General features: G+C 38.4%; 1 protein-coding gene across 6 annotated transcripts in view; it reads right to left on the bottom strand.

Moving 5' to 3' along the window:
- Positions 1-4,576: 4,576 nt before the first annotated feature.
- Positions 4,577-17,890, bottom strand: part of MAEA (macrophage erythroblast attacher, E3 ubiquitin ligase) — a 49,452-nt gene continuing 36,138 nt past the window's right edge. For all 6 annotated transcript variants that reach the window (XM_085059592.1, XM_085059590.1, XM_085059587.1 and 3 more), the window contains 5 exons: positions 16,075-16,151; positions 9,798-9,906; positions 7,183-7,316; positions 6,249-6,444; positions 4,577-5,847 (listed from right to left, as the gene is read on the bottom strand). In XM_085059592.1, the coding sequence (XP_084915718.1) occupies positions 5,752-5,847; positions 6,249-6,444; positions 7,183-7,316; positions 9,798-9,906; positions 16,075-16,151 (612 nt within the window). In that variant the 3' untranslated portion in view covers positions 4,577-5,751. The remainder of the gene's footprint in view (positions 5,848-6,248; positions 6,445-7,182; positions 7,317-9,797; positions 9,907-16,074; positions 16,152-17,890) is intronic.

The following is a 17,890-nucleotide window of genomic DNA, read 5'->3' as shown; positions in this document are numbered from 1 at the left end:
AACAGAGGGCTGGAGCACCTCTGCTGCAGAGACAGGCTGAGAGCTGGGAGTGTTCAGCTTGCAGAAGGCTACAGGGAGAACTTCCAGCACCTTCTAGAACCTAAAGGTCCTACAAGAAAGCTGGAGAGGGACTTTTGACAAGAGCATGGAGTGACAGGACAAGGGGGAATGGCTTCAAACAGGCAGAGGGCAGGGCTAGACTGGATATTGGGAAGAAATTGTTTACTGTGAGGGTGGTGAGGCCCTGGCATAGGCTGCCCAGAGAAGTGTGGCTGCCCCATCCCTACAAGTGTTCCAGGCCAGGCTGGATAGGGCTCTGAACAGCCTGGGATAGAGGAAAGTATCCCTGCCCATGGCAGGGGGGTTGGAACTGGATGATCTGCAAGGCTGCTTCCAACCCAAACCATTCTGATTCTACGTGATACAATTCCCAGACTGCATACTAGAGCAGCTCCTTTCCATTCGATCTGAACAATTAACAATCCCAGGAGCCTGATCACTTGGTTTCTATAACTAGGCACAATTTTTTTCACTTCCATGTTGCTAAGTTATTTCTGGTTTTCTCAGTGCATCTCCCTCTCCACGCCGCCCACCAATGTCGCACATTCCCATCTTCATTAGGAGCAAGCAGCAAGGTGCCGGCTGCAGTTTTGTAATCAAGTCTGGATCTCTATCACACAGTACTTCCATGTTAACTCTTTCTTCTTACTTACACTTTTAAGAGCTTCAGTTATTTTAATCTCTTTGAAAGGTAACTGGCTGATAACATTTCTTAGCTATACCCTGATGCTTGATCTCATTTTTAATGAGTCAAACCAAACAGCTTTTCTTGTTAAGCAGCCCTTTCTCTTTCTTGTTCTGCTCTTTCCTATTGTTCTTGTGGTGCTACTTATCCTACAGCTGATTTCCTCCAGCTTAGGATACAGATCTCTGATAATTTAACATGATCAAATAGCAGGATTTTATGGTGTTGTCAAAAATATCTGATTCATGACTGTGAGCTCCTCAGTGAAATCAACTTGTTGCCAGCTAGCAATGAGGACTAATTTAATTTTTGATGTTAAGAACTCCCATGTACCAAAGACTAGACCTCTTAGGATGGCTTTTTTTTAGTGCCTAGCTCAGATACAGACTGAACTTCTATTTTGTGTTGGCTCTACAGCTGCTGTGCCAAAAACATCATCAGCCTTCACATGCAACAGTAACTGAGCTGTAGCTCCCTACTACCTCTTGCTGGCCTTGGTGGCAATTTTTTCCCCATGTGCCAGAGATACTTAATTCTGTGTACAGAACCTACCTGGGTATAAGAGGATGTGTTAGTAAAGAGGTAAGAAGAAATTCTGCTGTCCTGCTCTGCTCATCCTACATGTCTTCCTAAAACACAGCTGAGCTGCAGAAAAATTCTCAGAGCTTAGCTAACAGGGCCAAGTCTTTAAAATAAATGACCGAATTAAGAAAATGCTGCCTGTCAATGTGTGTGTTGGTTTTGCTTAGCCCAGAACATCAGCAAGGTAGTTTTAGCATTTAAGGAAATTTAAACCCTTCAAAAGCTGTTGTAGAAGGCCTGAAGAAGTGTCTGAGGGGTGGGGAGAGGCACAAAGATGGCTCCTGTGTGTCCTGAGTGAAAGTTCTGGAAGTTTTTCACCAAGTCCAGCAGAGCCAATCTCTGATGGCTCTGAAGGTGATGGACATGCTGCTGGCCAAGGCAGGGCCAATTAGAGATGTTAGTTACTGCCCTGTGAAAACATATTTAAGAAGAAACCAAAACAATGTGAGCACACACATCTTTTCAGCCAAAGGAGGAGGATGAGGAGAAGGTGAGAATATGTGAGGGGAAAACAACATGGAGACACCAAGGTCAGTGAAGGTGGGGGAGGAGGTGCTCCAGGCAGTGGTGAATATCTGATTCCTCTCATCATCAAACAAGGAATTGCTCTAGATTCAGTGCCCAGAGCAAACTACTGGCAATTTATCTGTTCAAGGATCAGATGAAGATCAGACTTGATCAACTATTATGTGGATCTGGGCTGGCCTTTATTTGGTGCACTAGTTCAGAATGCCTCATTATGGAACATGAAAAAGCAGGAAGAAAAGTTTTAAATACTCATTTGGTTATACCAAGTGACCTCTACTGTGCAACAGGACACCCAGTGCACAATGTCACAGTGTGAGTCTCAAAGCATCCTTGATGAAAGTGTTTGTTGTGTTTCCCAGCACACTCTGCTCAGGCTACCTGAAGCTGAAAAAAAACCGAGTATTCTTTTTTTTTTTTTTTCCTGAACAGTGGTCCATTAAGCATGGTCAAAGGCTTCCTTTTGGCAGATTTCCAGCTGTAATTTTCTCATTCTTCCTGTCCCAAATAATGTGATTTTTTCACAAGGAGTAATTTTATTACTGAGTAGGAAAGGCCATGCTTGCATTAAAAAAACAAAAAAAAAACCCCAAACCCATACCAGTCCATCAGTCTTTAAAGCTTCTGGTAAAATGTTTTGCCTGAGTTTGGTATCCGCTTTGCTACTTCTACCTACAAAGTTGTTGTGACCTCAGCATCCTGAACCCTTCTCAGGATGGAAGATAATGGAAGCTGAAACAGGTGCAAAAAACCCCCACTTACCAGTATCTCTTTTTTTTTGCAATGCTGGAAAATCTTCATCATTCAAAGCAGAGCTTTGAAACACAACAGAAGGAAAAGTTAAGGCAATTCTCATCCTTGATGTCATAGTGGAAATCAGAGGAACCTGTCCTGACCACAACTGGGACAATCTGTTGCCTTCAAAGAGGAACACTGCAACCAAAATCTAGAGCCTCGAGTCTCATTTTGTTAAGTTGCCTGGCAAGACTGAAAAACCATCACAGTGAAGGATATTGTTCATTTTCAGCTCAGCCAGACCTCGAGAGGAAACAGTCTTTGCTTTACTGGAGAGCTTCTACCATTCCAAATAACTTTATACTGAGTCACCTGCTGCTCTTGGTTTGATGTCTGGGGCACCCTGTGAGATGAGCTGTGAACTAACACCTCTGTTGGATCGAGAGCTCAAGGCTGCACTGAGCAGGCAGGGAATACAAACCAGAGCTCCAAGCTGCACCAAAGCAATCCATGCCTGCCACCATTTCTGACCCTCATACAGCTGAAGGCTTCCAAAGCCACAGCAGAGCAAGGCTGAGTGCAGCCCAGCAGCTCAGAAGGGCCAGCAGGCTACAGCTGCCTGTGTCACACAGGCCCTGCTGCAGTCAGAATGGGTCGTGTGACTGCAGATTTCCAAAGTGAGCAATCAGAGCTAACAAACAGCCCAAGCTCCCCTACGCTCCTTCTGGAATACCTCCCTTGGAACAAACACACCAGCAGGGACTGAGTCCTCATGTTGGCACCTGGCCCTCTGCAATCACACCTCCCATAAACAGAGGCTCTCCTTGTGAGACAGCTGTTCTCCCATCCCAAACTAATTTGGTTTTTTTTTTTTGGTGTGGGTTTCTCCCCCATTCTGCTCAGGTCACAGAAATCAAAAAAGGCTGAAATCTCAGGAAACCACAGCTCTAACTAGTACTTAAGAGAAGCAAAAGCAACAATTTCCATGCCCTACAATTGTTGTGCAGTTACCACACATTCCCTCAGGTCCAACAGAAATCCACTGCTTCTTTCCTGCTTTGGCCTCTTATGAATTTCTGTTAACAGTGCTCCAAAGAGACAGAGGTGCTGTTCCACTTGTGTTTGTTATACCAAGTGACCTATACATTGCTCCTCAGGGTGACATCCTCCCCCCCTCTGGGTTGAGGATGCTCCAGCTCTGGCCCCAGGAGAAAGGAAGAGACCAGTTAATGCATAACTGATAGCAAATTACTCCAGTTAATGATACAAGTCCTCTCAGTATCTGTCTCCACCTACTCTTGGCACACTGCTTTTGTTCTACAGAATCATTAAATCTGCCACTTCAGAAAAAGCCCAGAGAAGAGACCCAGCAGTCAGTGCAGAACACTGGCCTGTGCCAAGCTGGCAGCACTGCAGTGGTCCAGACAGAGCTGTTCTGAAGCATCAGTAATGATGGCTACTGAAAATGGAACCTTTTCAGACACACCTCCCTGGAAATCCCACTGTATTTACAGTCTCACAGTGGCTAGCACAATCAGTTTAGAAATATCTGTGACCTTTAAGTGAAGAACATGAAAAGAAGTTGTGCTCCTTTGATTATGCTTTGTTAGCATTCTTTAAAGCATGAAAACCCCACACCTAACATTGCCCACAACATTTTATTAACAGAAAGGCTCTAGGACATGAGGCTGTCTTCTAAGAAGAGACAGAAGAAACCCTCAAGTATACTGTTCATTATATGAAAAGTTTAAACCAAAAATACTTTTTTGCCTGAAATGCTCTGAAGGATAATGTTTATGGTGGTTGTGTGACATTCTTTTGGTTTGCTGGGGGATTTTTTGGTTTGGTTTTTTGTGTGTGTGTTGTTAGTTTTCTTTTTTTTTTTTTTATCTTGCAGAACACTGAAAACCAACACTTGGAAGTTATACTCCTCTTAAGAGAGGCCACTGTAAGAGAGTTAGGGTTTTTTACATTTAAACACAAAACAGCTTTCTAATTTTATATAATCAAGAAATGGAAAACAATTTTTATTAACATGTCTTACATTTACAATCTTTTATTAGCTAATCAACATCAACATGCAAAAATAAGCGCTAAATACAAACCTCTACAATATGGTTCTGTTTAAACTACAATGGTTTAATTCTTTTGAAAAGTCATAAGGATGTGTTCTGCAGTTGTTAAAATTGAACTATTAGTTTCAGTAATGAATACTATTTAGACCCTAAAATTATGTAATCATCCTGCAAGGCATCTTCAGAAACTTCGCCCAACACTTAAGAATACCAGCTCATTGTCATGTGAGTACATTCTCAAAGCAAGAAATAAGGCAGTAGCACTAATGATTTCATATTGAACCCTATGCACATAACTAATAACTTTAGAAGGACTTTAACACTATGGTAGACTGGAAAAAGAACATTTAAACAAGCATTGGATTTTGCCTGAAATGTTCTCAGTTCCTCTTGATACTTATGCAACCTCCTTAAAATATTTGGGTTTGGAAAAAGACTTCATACTCCTTCAAACCAGTCCCTGTTTGATCCTCCAGAGAAGTCACCTTGTGTCAAAGACAGCAAAAATATCTTCCCATGGAAATAAGTTACATCATTCATGTTCAGGATTACTTCACCAGAGGATCATAAAGAAGGCAAAGAGGAGCTTAAAGGAGAACATGTTGGTAGTACTGAGATCTTTGATAACAAAAGGGTCTTGGACAATTGTGAAAAAGAGGGAAGGAAAATGGATTTAATTTCAAATCTGTTGTAACTTTTCCCCCAGTGCAAGTGTCCATCTTTAAAGAAAGCTATCCTTTAGAAGATGAAAGTACTTTTCTTTGAGAAGAGTCCAATTTTTGACCTTATGTTACAAAACCTTAACAATCAAAATTCGTTTTTGTGTTTTTTATTCAAGTACAAACTTAAGTCATAATTCCTCTCTTCTTTTTTTTTTTTTTCCTTTTTTTTTTTTTTCTTACTTTCAAGAGTGTTTATTGTTGCTCATTGATCTTTGGTCGCAAGAAACAATAATGCCACCGACAGGTCTGCTCCCCAAGGTGGCAGGTTTTGCTTCTTTGCCACACATTAAGGCCTCCCCCTTTACAGGGTATGCCAAGATACACTGTGTCAAAATTCCAGCGGCACTTCATCATGTGTTTTACGGACCTACATGATGTAGACTTTCTCAGCTTGTGAGAAGTTGAAGACTTCTTTGGTTCTTGGGCAAATTACTTTGTCATCTTGACGAATAGAAAGCAGAGACTGAAAAAGAGTGAAAGCAAAAGATAATATTCGTAACAGTAACTCACAGCATTATTGAACTGTTTAGGAAATGAACTTTTAATTTAAAAAAATGTTGTGGTCTGAGGTCAAAACTTCTTTGCCCCCAGAAGTTACTTATTCTACATTATTGCTCTCTGGAGGGAAAAATTTCCAATGCCACTTGATCTCATGTTATAAATTCACATTGTTAGGAATGTGACCATTAATATGTCTTCATTAAGACCAATTTAAGCAGCTAAACATACAGTCCTTAAAAAACATTACTGCAAGAAGTATTTTTCTAGCTTCTGACTGAGTTTATAAGCTCTTATTTTGATCTAGCAAGTTGTTCTAACCACTGCTATTTTAGCCCTCAGTAAGTCATCGATTCCAACACTTACATTGTATCCATAGACATATCCATTTGGTAACATCATAGGAGGATTATTTTCGTTCATTACATCCCCCGAAATCTTGCAGACTAGTCGGGAGTTGGCACAATGTGCCATCGGCAGAGGCTGAGCCAGCTTGTTCAGGGATTTGCTACACACAGGGCAGTCGGGGTTTTTTGAGCTCCCATCCTCTTTGTAACACTGTCTGTTAGCAGCAAGTTAGGGAACAATCACCACAATGAAACCAGAATTCGTTTCCCATTGTAGGGGAAACCTTAAAATTTTAAAGATTGTCAGCTGTTCCAGACAATCTTTTGACAGAGCCCAGGTCACAGAATGCATAGGAACATTTAATTTGAGTTTAATGTGTACATTAAACCTAATCAAATAAAGGATTTGCTTTGTTTCAAGGAACAAGAGTGAGCAAGACACGTGTCTGGCAGCCTGCACAGGTAAAATTTTGGTCTGAGGTGCTGCATTCCAGCAGCACCAGTCCCTCTCCAGCACAACACAATGTGCAGCAAACCCAACTATAAAAAGATGAATGATATTTTTGATTATTCACATAAAACTTGGCAGGTAAAATTTTTTTTAAAGACTGTGTTTCAGTCCTTAAAAAACAGTAATTGTGACCCAGCTCATTAACCCTTGCAGGCATATTCACTAATTTAAGACACATGAAAAGACAGCCAACCCAAACATGATGTTACATTTCACCTTAACATTTCTGTTTGGGCATGCTTTTTTTAAAACCATAATGCTATTTATTATAATCTTGCCTTAATTTAATAGTGACCAATTTATACTCCATCTGAACAACTTATAAGTAAAAATACTGAAGTGTCACATTTTTTATTTGAGCTCTCTGAAAAGCATCCATAAGCAAAAAAAACCCCAATGGGCTTTTTTTCCACTTGCCAATAATATCTGCATTAAAGGATACGGTGTTTTTATAGCTGAAAGGCCTGCCTGGAGTGTTATAGTAAAAACAGAATTGTTTCCCAGCTGATGTAGTCTGTAGTTATCATATCTAAACTGTTGGATCAGCATTCTCCATCGAGCAGGGTCCAAGAGATCCTGTTAAAAAACAACACAACTGTAAGTTGCTTTCAATCTAATTGTCCCAGGGGGCAAAAGCCTGGGAGTGGCAAATTGTGCAAAATTCACTTGAGCAAACCCATCACAAAACAGAAAAGGACACCCTAATGCATAGTGTGGAGGTACTTGTTTAAAAAATACCTTTTAACATCAGTTTATTAAATCAGGTATTACTTAAAATAGCTGGAGCAATACTCAATCTCCATCATCTACCAAATGTTCTAATCAAGGTAGGTGAGGTTATTTCTTCCATTTAGCTTCCTAGAATGCTGGACTACTTAGGAAACAACATTAGTACTGTGAAATGCTTCCTGTACAGCCTCTGAATCATTAACATCAAAAAGTCAGAAGTGTTTTTAACTCAAGTCAGGCTAATTCTGCTGATCATCATTTGCAGTATTTAATATTTACAGAATTTTGTAAAAATACTTCAATTTGGAGAAGCTGGCACAACCCCAGGTGAGAGAAAGCTTACATAAGTTACTAATTTAGATACAAAATTCTCTAATGCTGTGTGTTACCTAAAAGTCAGGGAATAATAGTTAAAGACAAGATTTTTTTCAAGGAAATGAGAACTAAACCTCCAGGTCATGGATATATTGAACCCTAAAAGGAATGCTGTGAAAGAGTCATGCAAGAGATGAAGTTCCTTTGAAAATATCATTCATGTTATCTATACAGGCAGAGACCTAATCCTTTCTTCTTATGCTCTGTATTCATAACCTGCATTTTGGTCATGAGGAGTGACAACATTTATTTACCTTTATATAATATTTATCATATAGATATTGTATATATTGTAATGTATTATATTGATCATATTGTCAACTGTGCATGCTACACTTTGAGGGAACTAGGAAAAACAATGTGGGGACACCTTACAGCACCTTCCAGTACCTAAAGGAGATCTGGAGAGGGACTTTTGACAAGGGCATGGAGTGACAGGACAAGGGGAATGGCTTCAAAAGAAGAGAAAGCAGGGTTAGATTGGGTACTAGGAAGAAGTTCTTTGCTGTCAGGGTGGTAAATGCACAGTGACATAAAATTGTTTCAAGGAATATCAAAAGAAAATAGCTTGTTTTGCCACAATGTTAAACATTTTCCTTGAACTCCTGAAAGAGGAAAAGCCAGTGAAAGTTCTATTTATTGGTTATAGAAGATGCTTCTTTCCTTGAATTAATAAAAATCAATCGATTAGTGATACAATCTCACAAACTTTGTCACAGATTTAAAAAGAATTTATTTAAAGGCATTTTAAGAAGCCATTCATGCACAGAACAGTCAACATACTAAAGGTGACTCCAAACAAGCATGCACTGTGATTGTGTTGAACTAGGTAATTATTAGGGAATCCAAAACATAATTTCCATAAACTAGAATGTTTTAAGTCATATCCCAAAGTATTAGGAAATTTGTTCTAATTGTATGGAACAAAATACAGGATTTTTATTTCCTGCCTATTTCTTTTTAACTACTAAAATAATGATAAGCTCTATCTTACACCCAGTCTTCTAACACTATCATTAACACCATCATTATCTAAATCTATCATTTATGCTCATAACTTAGATCAAATCTAGCATGTAAAATTCTAGAATCCTTCTAGGACTCTGGGGTGAACAAAGAAACTCTCATTAATTCTGTGGGTTGTTGGTTTCAGAGGTTTTCTCTGTGTGTTTGTTTTGTTAAACCATGATTTCATCACCATGTTTAAAAAACATGTTTATACTGGCACTGCCACATATTGGCTTGGCATTTCATGGAATTCTTGTCTTGCTTTGACAACTCAACTCTTCTCCACCTTCTGCTTCCAAAGCCAAATTAAAAATAAGTGAATTAGCACATGACCACAGAACTCAGTCTGTAAAAACAGCAGTAATCTACGAATTTTGCTTGATTCAAATTTAGATGCAGACATTACCACTAATACCTAAATTAATTTGCATAATCCAAATAAATGAACACTTATTTTAAGGATCAAAAATACTGCTTCCAGATCATTCAAATCATCTTTCTTTTCTTCATCCCAACCACTGCAACAACAGTAATGTGAGAAGTAGAATTAAGAACTGCTGCTGGTATATAAAGGCCACAGTTTTGTATATTGAACAAGACTATCTTTTTTTTTTCTTTGTACTTCCCCATCTTCTTTCTCTTGTTGTATATTTACATCTTGTGTTTCCAGCCCCACAGATCTCTAGTGCTGGGTTTATGGTAAGCCTAGCTCAATGTGAATCCATGTTACTATCACAATCCACTGAAACAATACAAATACTATCTATTAATGTACAAGGACTGGTTACTAAAATTAAGAACTCTTACAAAGGTGGAATTTAGGAAGTAAAATTAAAAAAAAACATTTATCTTGATATTATCAAGGCATTTTCCTGTAGTGAAAAAAGAACTGCAACATCTGTTTTATTAATGTGTTGTACCACTGAATTTCAAGCAGGTTGTTACCTTATAGGGAGAGATATGAGTATCTGAAGGAAAGGCCAACATTCCCATCACCTGTCGAACCTCATCCAGCTGGCTTCCCTCAGCCTGACTGAAGTGCTTTCTTGCATGTCTGAAATGTAGAATTGATACTTTATCAGACAGTCTTGTTTCCAAATCAAGTAAAATTAGATAATTACGGAAACAATCGGAGAAAACCTCTAGATTCTGCTCTCAATATATGAATTCCAAGAGTGCTCTATGCATATTTAAAGGACTTGACAAAACACATTCTACAAATGGGAATGCAAGAATGACTCAGAATTAGCATTTTTACACTGTAATCTCTTAGAAAACAGAATTTTTCTACGGTAGCATGAAGCCTTGCCTCACCTATGACTAGACCAACCATGATTATTAAAAGAAATGTCTCTGCTCATGCAGGCTCAGTGTATGACACTCCTCTAGCATACACTCCCAAGTGAGATAAATGCAGTCAGCAGAAAATCAGCTGTTCCAGACCCATTACACATCAAGAGTGTTCAAGTATCTGCCTTGTTTATAGTGATACTTGGGGCAATGTTCTCTTTTGAATAAATGATTTTTTGGGGGACAGGGGTATAGGCTAGAAGGCAGTATCACTTTCTGTACAGACTACAAGAAATTGTAGGGCAATGTAAGAGAAAACAAGTTGTTAAGAGCACTTTTTTTTGGCTAGAAAAATGAAACAATTAAATAGAACTTTAGTATAAATTTTTGTACTTTAACACATAGATAATAAAAGATACACACAAGGCTGAAAACTTGGATATTTGAAAAAAGCGGCAGAATTACCAGAAACATATTTAAAGCCAAAATACAAACTTTAATATTTTTTAGGAAATAGTAAAAACCCACAAAATTATTACCAGATTAGATATTCAACTACTTAAAAACCCCATATGAAAGTTTCCCCAATCTAGTCTTCCCAAGATCAGTAATTCTCAAGTTGGAGTGTAAGTGTGCAGGAAAACCCTGCAGCCTTTGAACTGGATGATTAGTTCAACATTTCTGCTAAAAGCTCCTGTTCTCAGTGGTGCACAGATGTAGTGCAGTAGACTGGGTATGGAACCAGCATTATACTGAATTTCTGGCATTGCAAAAGTGTAGGAAAGTTTTCCCTGTGCTGTGAGTTCAGCGCAGTTTGTATTACAGGGAAGATACCAAGGCATCTCTCAAGTACTCTACTAAGAGTTTGCTATTTTGAAGAGTCTTTTATTAATTCCTAAATTACATTTAGGAATAGACAGTATTTTCAATATGCCCATTTCATGGCTTGAATAATAAAACCTAAGTTTTTTTTTTCCAATTCTGAATTTGGCTACTTCACTGAGGTCATCAATATCATGAGAACAGTCTCTTTAGCAGTGTTTCAGTACTCCCACTTCCTCTCCCACCCAAACCAGGAAGCAATGGAAGTTATGTAGGACAGACTGTTTCCACCCAATTTCCTATGCTGGGTGAGCAATTCAGGAATGTAAACATTGTTCCCCAGGTGATTACTGTTATGAGAGCAGAAGTACAAACCCCCTGGCCTGAGAGAAGAGACAGCCTGGACATGCTGCAAGAAAGCTAAAATAACGGTGGAGAGCTGCAGATGAAATCAAGAGCTTTTGAAAACAAAGATTAGGCAAACTAAAAAATTCAGATCTACCAGTTGAAATAAATTACCGTCTGTGCATGCATGAGAGAAAAGAGGGGAAAAAAGTCATCTCAAAAGTACTGATCAGAGTGCACTGATGTTCTGTGATGGTAAAACAGAAGTGACACTCAACTTGCACCAGCCTGGTTAGTGTTGAGGTTCTCCTCCCTGCCAGACCATCACAATTTGCACTTACAGACAGCAGGTCAGCATGGCTGTAGAAGTCTGGGCTGTGACAGGCAAACACTGGCCACAGATACTGTGTGTGTTCAAGGGGAGCTGGAATTGAGATTTTTAAATGTAGGATAAATATTCTCTGTACAAATTGTCTGTAGAAGTGCTCAGCAATCCAGTACTTCCATCACTTGCAAAGTACTGAACACACAGGGATGTGGTGGCTGGTTTTGGCTCAGCCAGAATGAATTAGGTTTTCCAAAGTGACTTTGTGTTAGTCTTCATTTCCTCATTTTCCTTCCCTCCTGTGTTCTTAAAAAACAAAAAAACAAAACGAAAAAAAAAAACCCCAAGAAAGGTTTTCCACAAGGTCTGCATGCTAATGGCTGAACTTCATCCACTGGAAGCCAACACAGAGAAACTAAAATAGAGCAAGACATCTTTTAAAGGTGAAGCAAGTTCATTAACTCATAGCACTCAATAAGTCATTTTTAGACTGGGAAGCAAGACAAAGTACTATAAGTTACCTGGAAATACACAACATGTAATAACACCTTATTTGCCCTCATGCCATTATTCACCCTTTTCCTTGTCATTCAGCTATTTCCATCTCTGTGGAAGTGTTGTTATGCTCTTGCAGGTCTATGTGAACTTTAAAATGCTTAATTGCAACGTTTTTACCACCATTAGCACTCACTAGTCAGTATAGCTAAGGCAGGGGGCTAAATTTTTCTAGAAAATATTTTTAAAATCCTGACAGTAGACCATCCCTGAAGCCACTAACTAGATTCCTGTGACAGATCAAAGTAATAGGTAGAAAAATTTGGTTTTCGAATCCCAGAATGATTCTGCAAACTCTGTGGGGACAAAGTCCTTCATCTTTTGTGTGTCCATCCAGCCCACACAGGTACAGCTGACATACTGTATTTGACAAATATTTACAAAGACTTGAAGACCTACAGTTCACTAAGGGTACATTAAATTGTTACAAAAGGATACACATTTACAATGTAAAGCCTAATATATCTACATATGTCTATAAAAATGAACATATTTATTGGGCAATAACTGTGGCAATGACTGAACACAAATATAAGGTGTTATCAAGAAAGGACTTGTTTCTACTCTGTTTTTTTGGCCAATGCCTGAATGCCTTTATCTCAGACACTTATGACAACCAGGAGAATTTATACTCAAAATGCTCTAAAGTTTTATTATTTTTACACCCCTGTTCAACCCCACCCCACCAAAAAAGTAGTGTTATTCAACCTTCAGGAGAGAAGTTGACTAAATTGATAGACTGTAGCCATTTTCTCCTAACTTCCCAGTATCAGCTATTCTTATTCACTCCTTTTTGTACTTAGCATCCCCAGAACAAGAAGTGCACATGATGTTTTGTTAAGCTTTTAGCTGAGAACTTTGTGTATCTCTGGCATTCCATAAGAGCAAAATATCAGAATGCTGTCAGATTTCCCAGAATGGAATTAGTGAGAGCTCCTAAAGTGTGAAACTGGTGTCATTCTCTGTTACTGTAGTAGGTACAAATTTGACAAAAAGAACTTAAAAGACTGAGAGTTAAAGGCTAATGATACTAGGCAAAAAGCTTTGTGTTATTTTTAAGCTTAAGAGATTTACTTCTGTATTCAAGAACAGTTTTTTTACATTCTTGGAAGTTGCACTTTCAAGGCTAATCTGATCAGGTACCTTAGAGGAAAGTCTGTTTGTACTCATATTCTAAAAAGCTACACAAATTCAAACACTTCTTTAATAAGATGTATAAATGTAAAGTTCCCATCAATTTTAATGTAAAAGCAATGTCACTTCAGAGGTTCTCAGCAGGCAGCAAAAGCTTTCAAACTTATTTAAACACCAGCTGCGTTTCAACAAAATGTCAGTTCCCCCAGTTCCACTCATACAGGAAACTCCTTGGTAAACAGCCTCTTTCTCTGCTTTCTAATGGATGCCTGACCTATTTATTGCACCATGGACACAATACTGAAAGAATCCTGCTGCAGGCACTTAACAGAAGCAAGCTAATAAAAACACAAGTTGCAAGGGTTTGCTAGAAGCAATGAGATTTATGCCTCCCCAAAACGTATTCCTTTATTCATTACTTATTTACTTTGAAACAAAGTAGAATAAAAAACTTACTTTTTTTAAAGCCACGTTACTGAAAGGAAGCATTGAGATGTTGCAGTCTGAATATATAAAATAATCAAACCTCATCCTGCTAAAAAGGAGTAAATTAAGATATAGAAAGACTTCCATAGCTCCTTTTCTTTTTAGAGTTGGTTGTGAAGTTAAAGCAGCATTGCCATGACTGGCAAGTTATAATTGCCACATATAAAATGTATGGCAACCCTGAATTTCAGCAGGTGTATGGAATAAAAATGCTTCACCCTTAACACTCAATATGGATGCCTTATTTGCCATATAGACAGAAGCTCTAAGTTGTTAACCTCAGAGACTATGGTAATACAGGTTATTCCACACCAAGTGTGCTGTGTCCTCTTGAGGGCTGGCAACTTGCAAATTTTATCATTTCTGATGTGGAAAAAAGATGAGAGCAAAACAAATATCCAGTAACAATAAAATACTGAATGACCTTATCTGCTTTGTCCCATTTCTCAGCCTACTTCCTAATTTCAGCTCTGTGGCTGCCCTCTGGTTTCCAAGCTACATAAGGAAGCTGCAGCTCAAAGAAAATAGTTTTTAGAGCATGGACTACTCACTGTTAAGATGCATGACTGCACACTTGGCAAAGAAACAAACTGAGAATAAAGCTAAAGGCACAGTATTCATTTGGTAAAAAGAGCACCATGGGTTTCAGAAGACAGATAATGGAGTTGAGTCTCTTTCATCCTTTTCTTAAGTACTTGACAATTCCTTAGGATTTGGTAATTCTATCAAAGGGTAAGTGCACATATCTAAATGCTAGCTTGTAGGTTTTGTTTTTCATTATTATGTTTGGTTTTAATTATTAACATTAAAATTAGCTGGAGTTTATCAGATTGCACATTTGCATTGGCTGGAACCAAAGCAAAGATGATTTAAGTGCAAGTAGGGCAAAGTAGGAATGATATTAGTTAGCTCAAAGCAAGCCACAGATTTGAATGAAATTAGAAGTAAAACCTGAAAATAATGCTAAAACTTTGCCCTGCAGGAGAGCTTCTCCATCTAGACTTGGGAATATGCTAGAATGTTTTCAGTCTGTGCATACATTATGATACTTTTCTGTACCTCTGTGCTCCTCTGACCAAAAATCAGCTCTGCCACAAATACAGGTTTCCATTTCTGAAGTACCTTGTTTGGGTTTAAAGGCAGCAGAACTTGCAACCTCCCTAACAGAAATATCACAGAGCACCAGTATTCTCATCAGGATGTATCAGCAAAGCTTCAAGTTGGGCCATGAACTTCTCACCTCTCTTTAGGTTTAAATATTCTTTCAAAACAGAACCTGCTGTGAGTTCTCCCTCACTTGTGCACATGTAAGCTCCGGTAGCTCTGCCAGCTGCACTGTACTTTGGTGCTGGCAAGGTCACTGCATATCAAATCAACACATTTCTTTGTCCCAGAATCAAAATCTTACTTATTTCAGCAAGACTAGTTTCCTGTGTTATCCTGGAACATTATTCCAACACCTTAAATCAGGACCATTAGCTCAGATGTATAAATTGCTTCATGTGCTGGTACTGTCCTGCAGTTGAAGTCAGGCAGTGCTGAGCTGTGACTCCACATCTGTTACTGATTCACAACCCCACTGGGCAGCATTACTTTCTCTCTGTAGCTCCCACTGAACTAGTTCAGAGAGGTGAAAATGGATATTGAGTTGGTTCCTTCATCTGGAGCCAGAGGAAGGGAGTGAGGAAAACCTAACACAGCTCATCCCTCTCCCCACCCATGACCATACAGAACTCTAAATTAGGCATCAATACAAGGGGTGAACCCAGCCTTGCAGGTAACTTGCAGAACAAAAAGTTTAATGAAGATTGCAAAGCAGAAGAGAATTCAGTCAAAAATGAAATTGTAAAGCTTTAGATGAAGGTTTCATTAATCTTTTATTATTTTTGGTAATTAAAACGGTAATGAATTGCCATGAGAAGCCAGCTGTACCTCCTGAAAATTAGTTTAGGGTAAATAAATATTTCTATATTACACTGTATGCCACCAGAAAATCCATTTGCTTTTTAAAACAGATTAATTTTCTAAACCTTGATTTTGAAGAATAAGAAGATGCAGCATTTCAGTGACATCATAAATTCTTTAAAAAGGTGCATCTGTGGAATGACACTTTGAAACAAAGTGAACCCCAGCTTAAATCCAAAGCCTGATGACAAGGCAAGACCCTTTGCAGGCTTCTGTGTTGCAACAACAGTCACGTGTTTCTAAAGAACCATAATACCATCTTGTTAAGAAAACTGTTTGGAAAGCATCCTAATTTCATACCTCACAGCATCCAGTCTCTTGTTCTGTCGAATGAGTTCAATGAACTCCTGAATCCTTAGGCTGAACTCCAGACAGCTCTGAGATTAAAGACAAGACAGGGTCTTAGATGGTGCTGAACTTGCACTGCATGGTTTGTTAACGACTACATGTGCACAACAAAAAGGAAAAGTGTTAATAACATGCAACCTTGTTTGCTTGCTTTTAGGCATTCATGCAAAAAAAGTTGAAATGCTGACTCTACAGACAAGATCAACACAGAATTCCCTAAAAGCAAACAAAATTCTCCTCCTCTTGCCTCCTTGAAAACTTCAGCAGGGATGAACTTTTTCCTAATGACTGAAAGCATTGTTACCTGACACAAAAATGAGAGTAATAGATGGTTTCTTTGTACTTTCTTACAATTTAAAGTAGTAGACTCAACAATGGGGTCTATGTGATAATTTAGACAGGAGAGGTCTACCCAGAAGACTGCAAGGAAGAAACAAACCATTGAAGATTTTTTGAAAAACCCCAATATTAACAAAAACCAGCCCAAAGTTTAAGTTGCTGCAATACCCTCCCTCCCTTTCTTCAAGCTTCTATCCCACTTCTCTTGTCAAACATCTAAAAGCCATGCTGGAAACAAGTCTCAAACAAGAAAACCAAGTGGCATTTACCTGTTTTTGGAAAAAGGTAAAATTTGAAGCCTAATGAAGTTGACAGTGTCCCTTTAAATCAAATTCCATCACCAGTTCACAAAATCTATAAAAAAACTTTGAATATGTGGAATTAAAAAGAAAAAATTCTCCACCCCCCATAAAAGAACAAATCACTATGCTTCTTTACAGGGACACAGTCAACTATTTTATTACCTTAAGAAAATAATGAAAACCCAAAGTCCTCTGAATCATGTAAAGAATTCTATTCCCCGAGTTCCTCTGCTCCACTTGCTGAGTGTTTTTTTCTTTACCAATGCTTCTAATGAATAGTTGCCTTTTGTTTATTGTCCATCAGCATAGTCATATCAGAATTCCTCAGTGATTTCAGCAGGAATTTGAGCAACTCAAAATTTCTATCCGTTAGCTCCCTGGGGTGACTAATGTACATATTGCAACAATTGCTTATTTAAGATTTAAAACATAAGCCATTTGAACATAAAAATGATGCATTCTGTCATGTTAAAAATTACTTGTTTGAGGAACAGAAAATAAAAATTTCTTGTCTTCTTTGAGATTTTCGATAGGACTATTTTAAAATACCTTGTTATCCAAACCTACACAAACCCCTCATTTAGAATTTTAAATGAGATTGTTTCTACTAAAAATCTGATGAAGATTTTTAATTGTTAATGATACTAAATCCTAGGGCTTCCTGTTTTGTTAAGACATTTCAACAGCAAAACCCACATGCCAAACAAATGAATTTTCAAGTAAGGTGCAAGCCAAAGGCCCTGTGGGTTCTGCAGACAAGTGTAACTAGAAGCAGAGAGTCCTAGACAGTCAGATGATGCACATTCCAACTCTGTGTACCTTCAAACAATCCCATAGCAGCTCTTCACGAGATTTCAGATTGCTCATATCTGTAAAGATCACATGACTGCTTTCCCAGGCCACCAAACTGTTTAGATTTTAGATAAGGCTTGCATTCAGGTAGGTGGTGGCCAGGATTTTAGAACATTAACACTGATGAATAGCTGAGCAATTAGCAGAAGAAATGTTTGTGTTTCAAAAAGCAGCATAGTTATTTCTCTTCTTCTTATTCTAATCTCTCACAGCCTTAGCTTTGGTTTTTGTTTGATTAAAAAAGGAAAAAAAAAAAAGTGTAGGGCTTGCAGAAA

This window comes from Lichenostomus cassidix, chromosome 4 (assembly GCF_008360975.1).
Source record: "Lichenostomus cassidix isolate B80296 chromosome 4, HeHo_3.0, whole genome shotgun sequence".
Taxonomy (NCBI): domain Eukaryota; kingdom Metazoa; phylum Chordata; class Aves; order Passeriformes; family Meliphagidae; genus Lichenostomus; species Lichenostomus cassidix.
The sequence above is the reverse complement of the archived record's forward strand: the minus strand, read 5'-3'. Positions and strand labels throughout refer to the sequence as shown.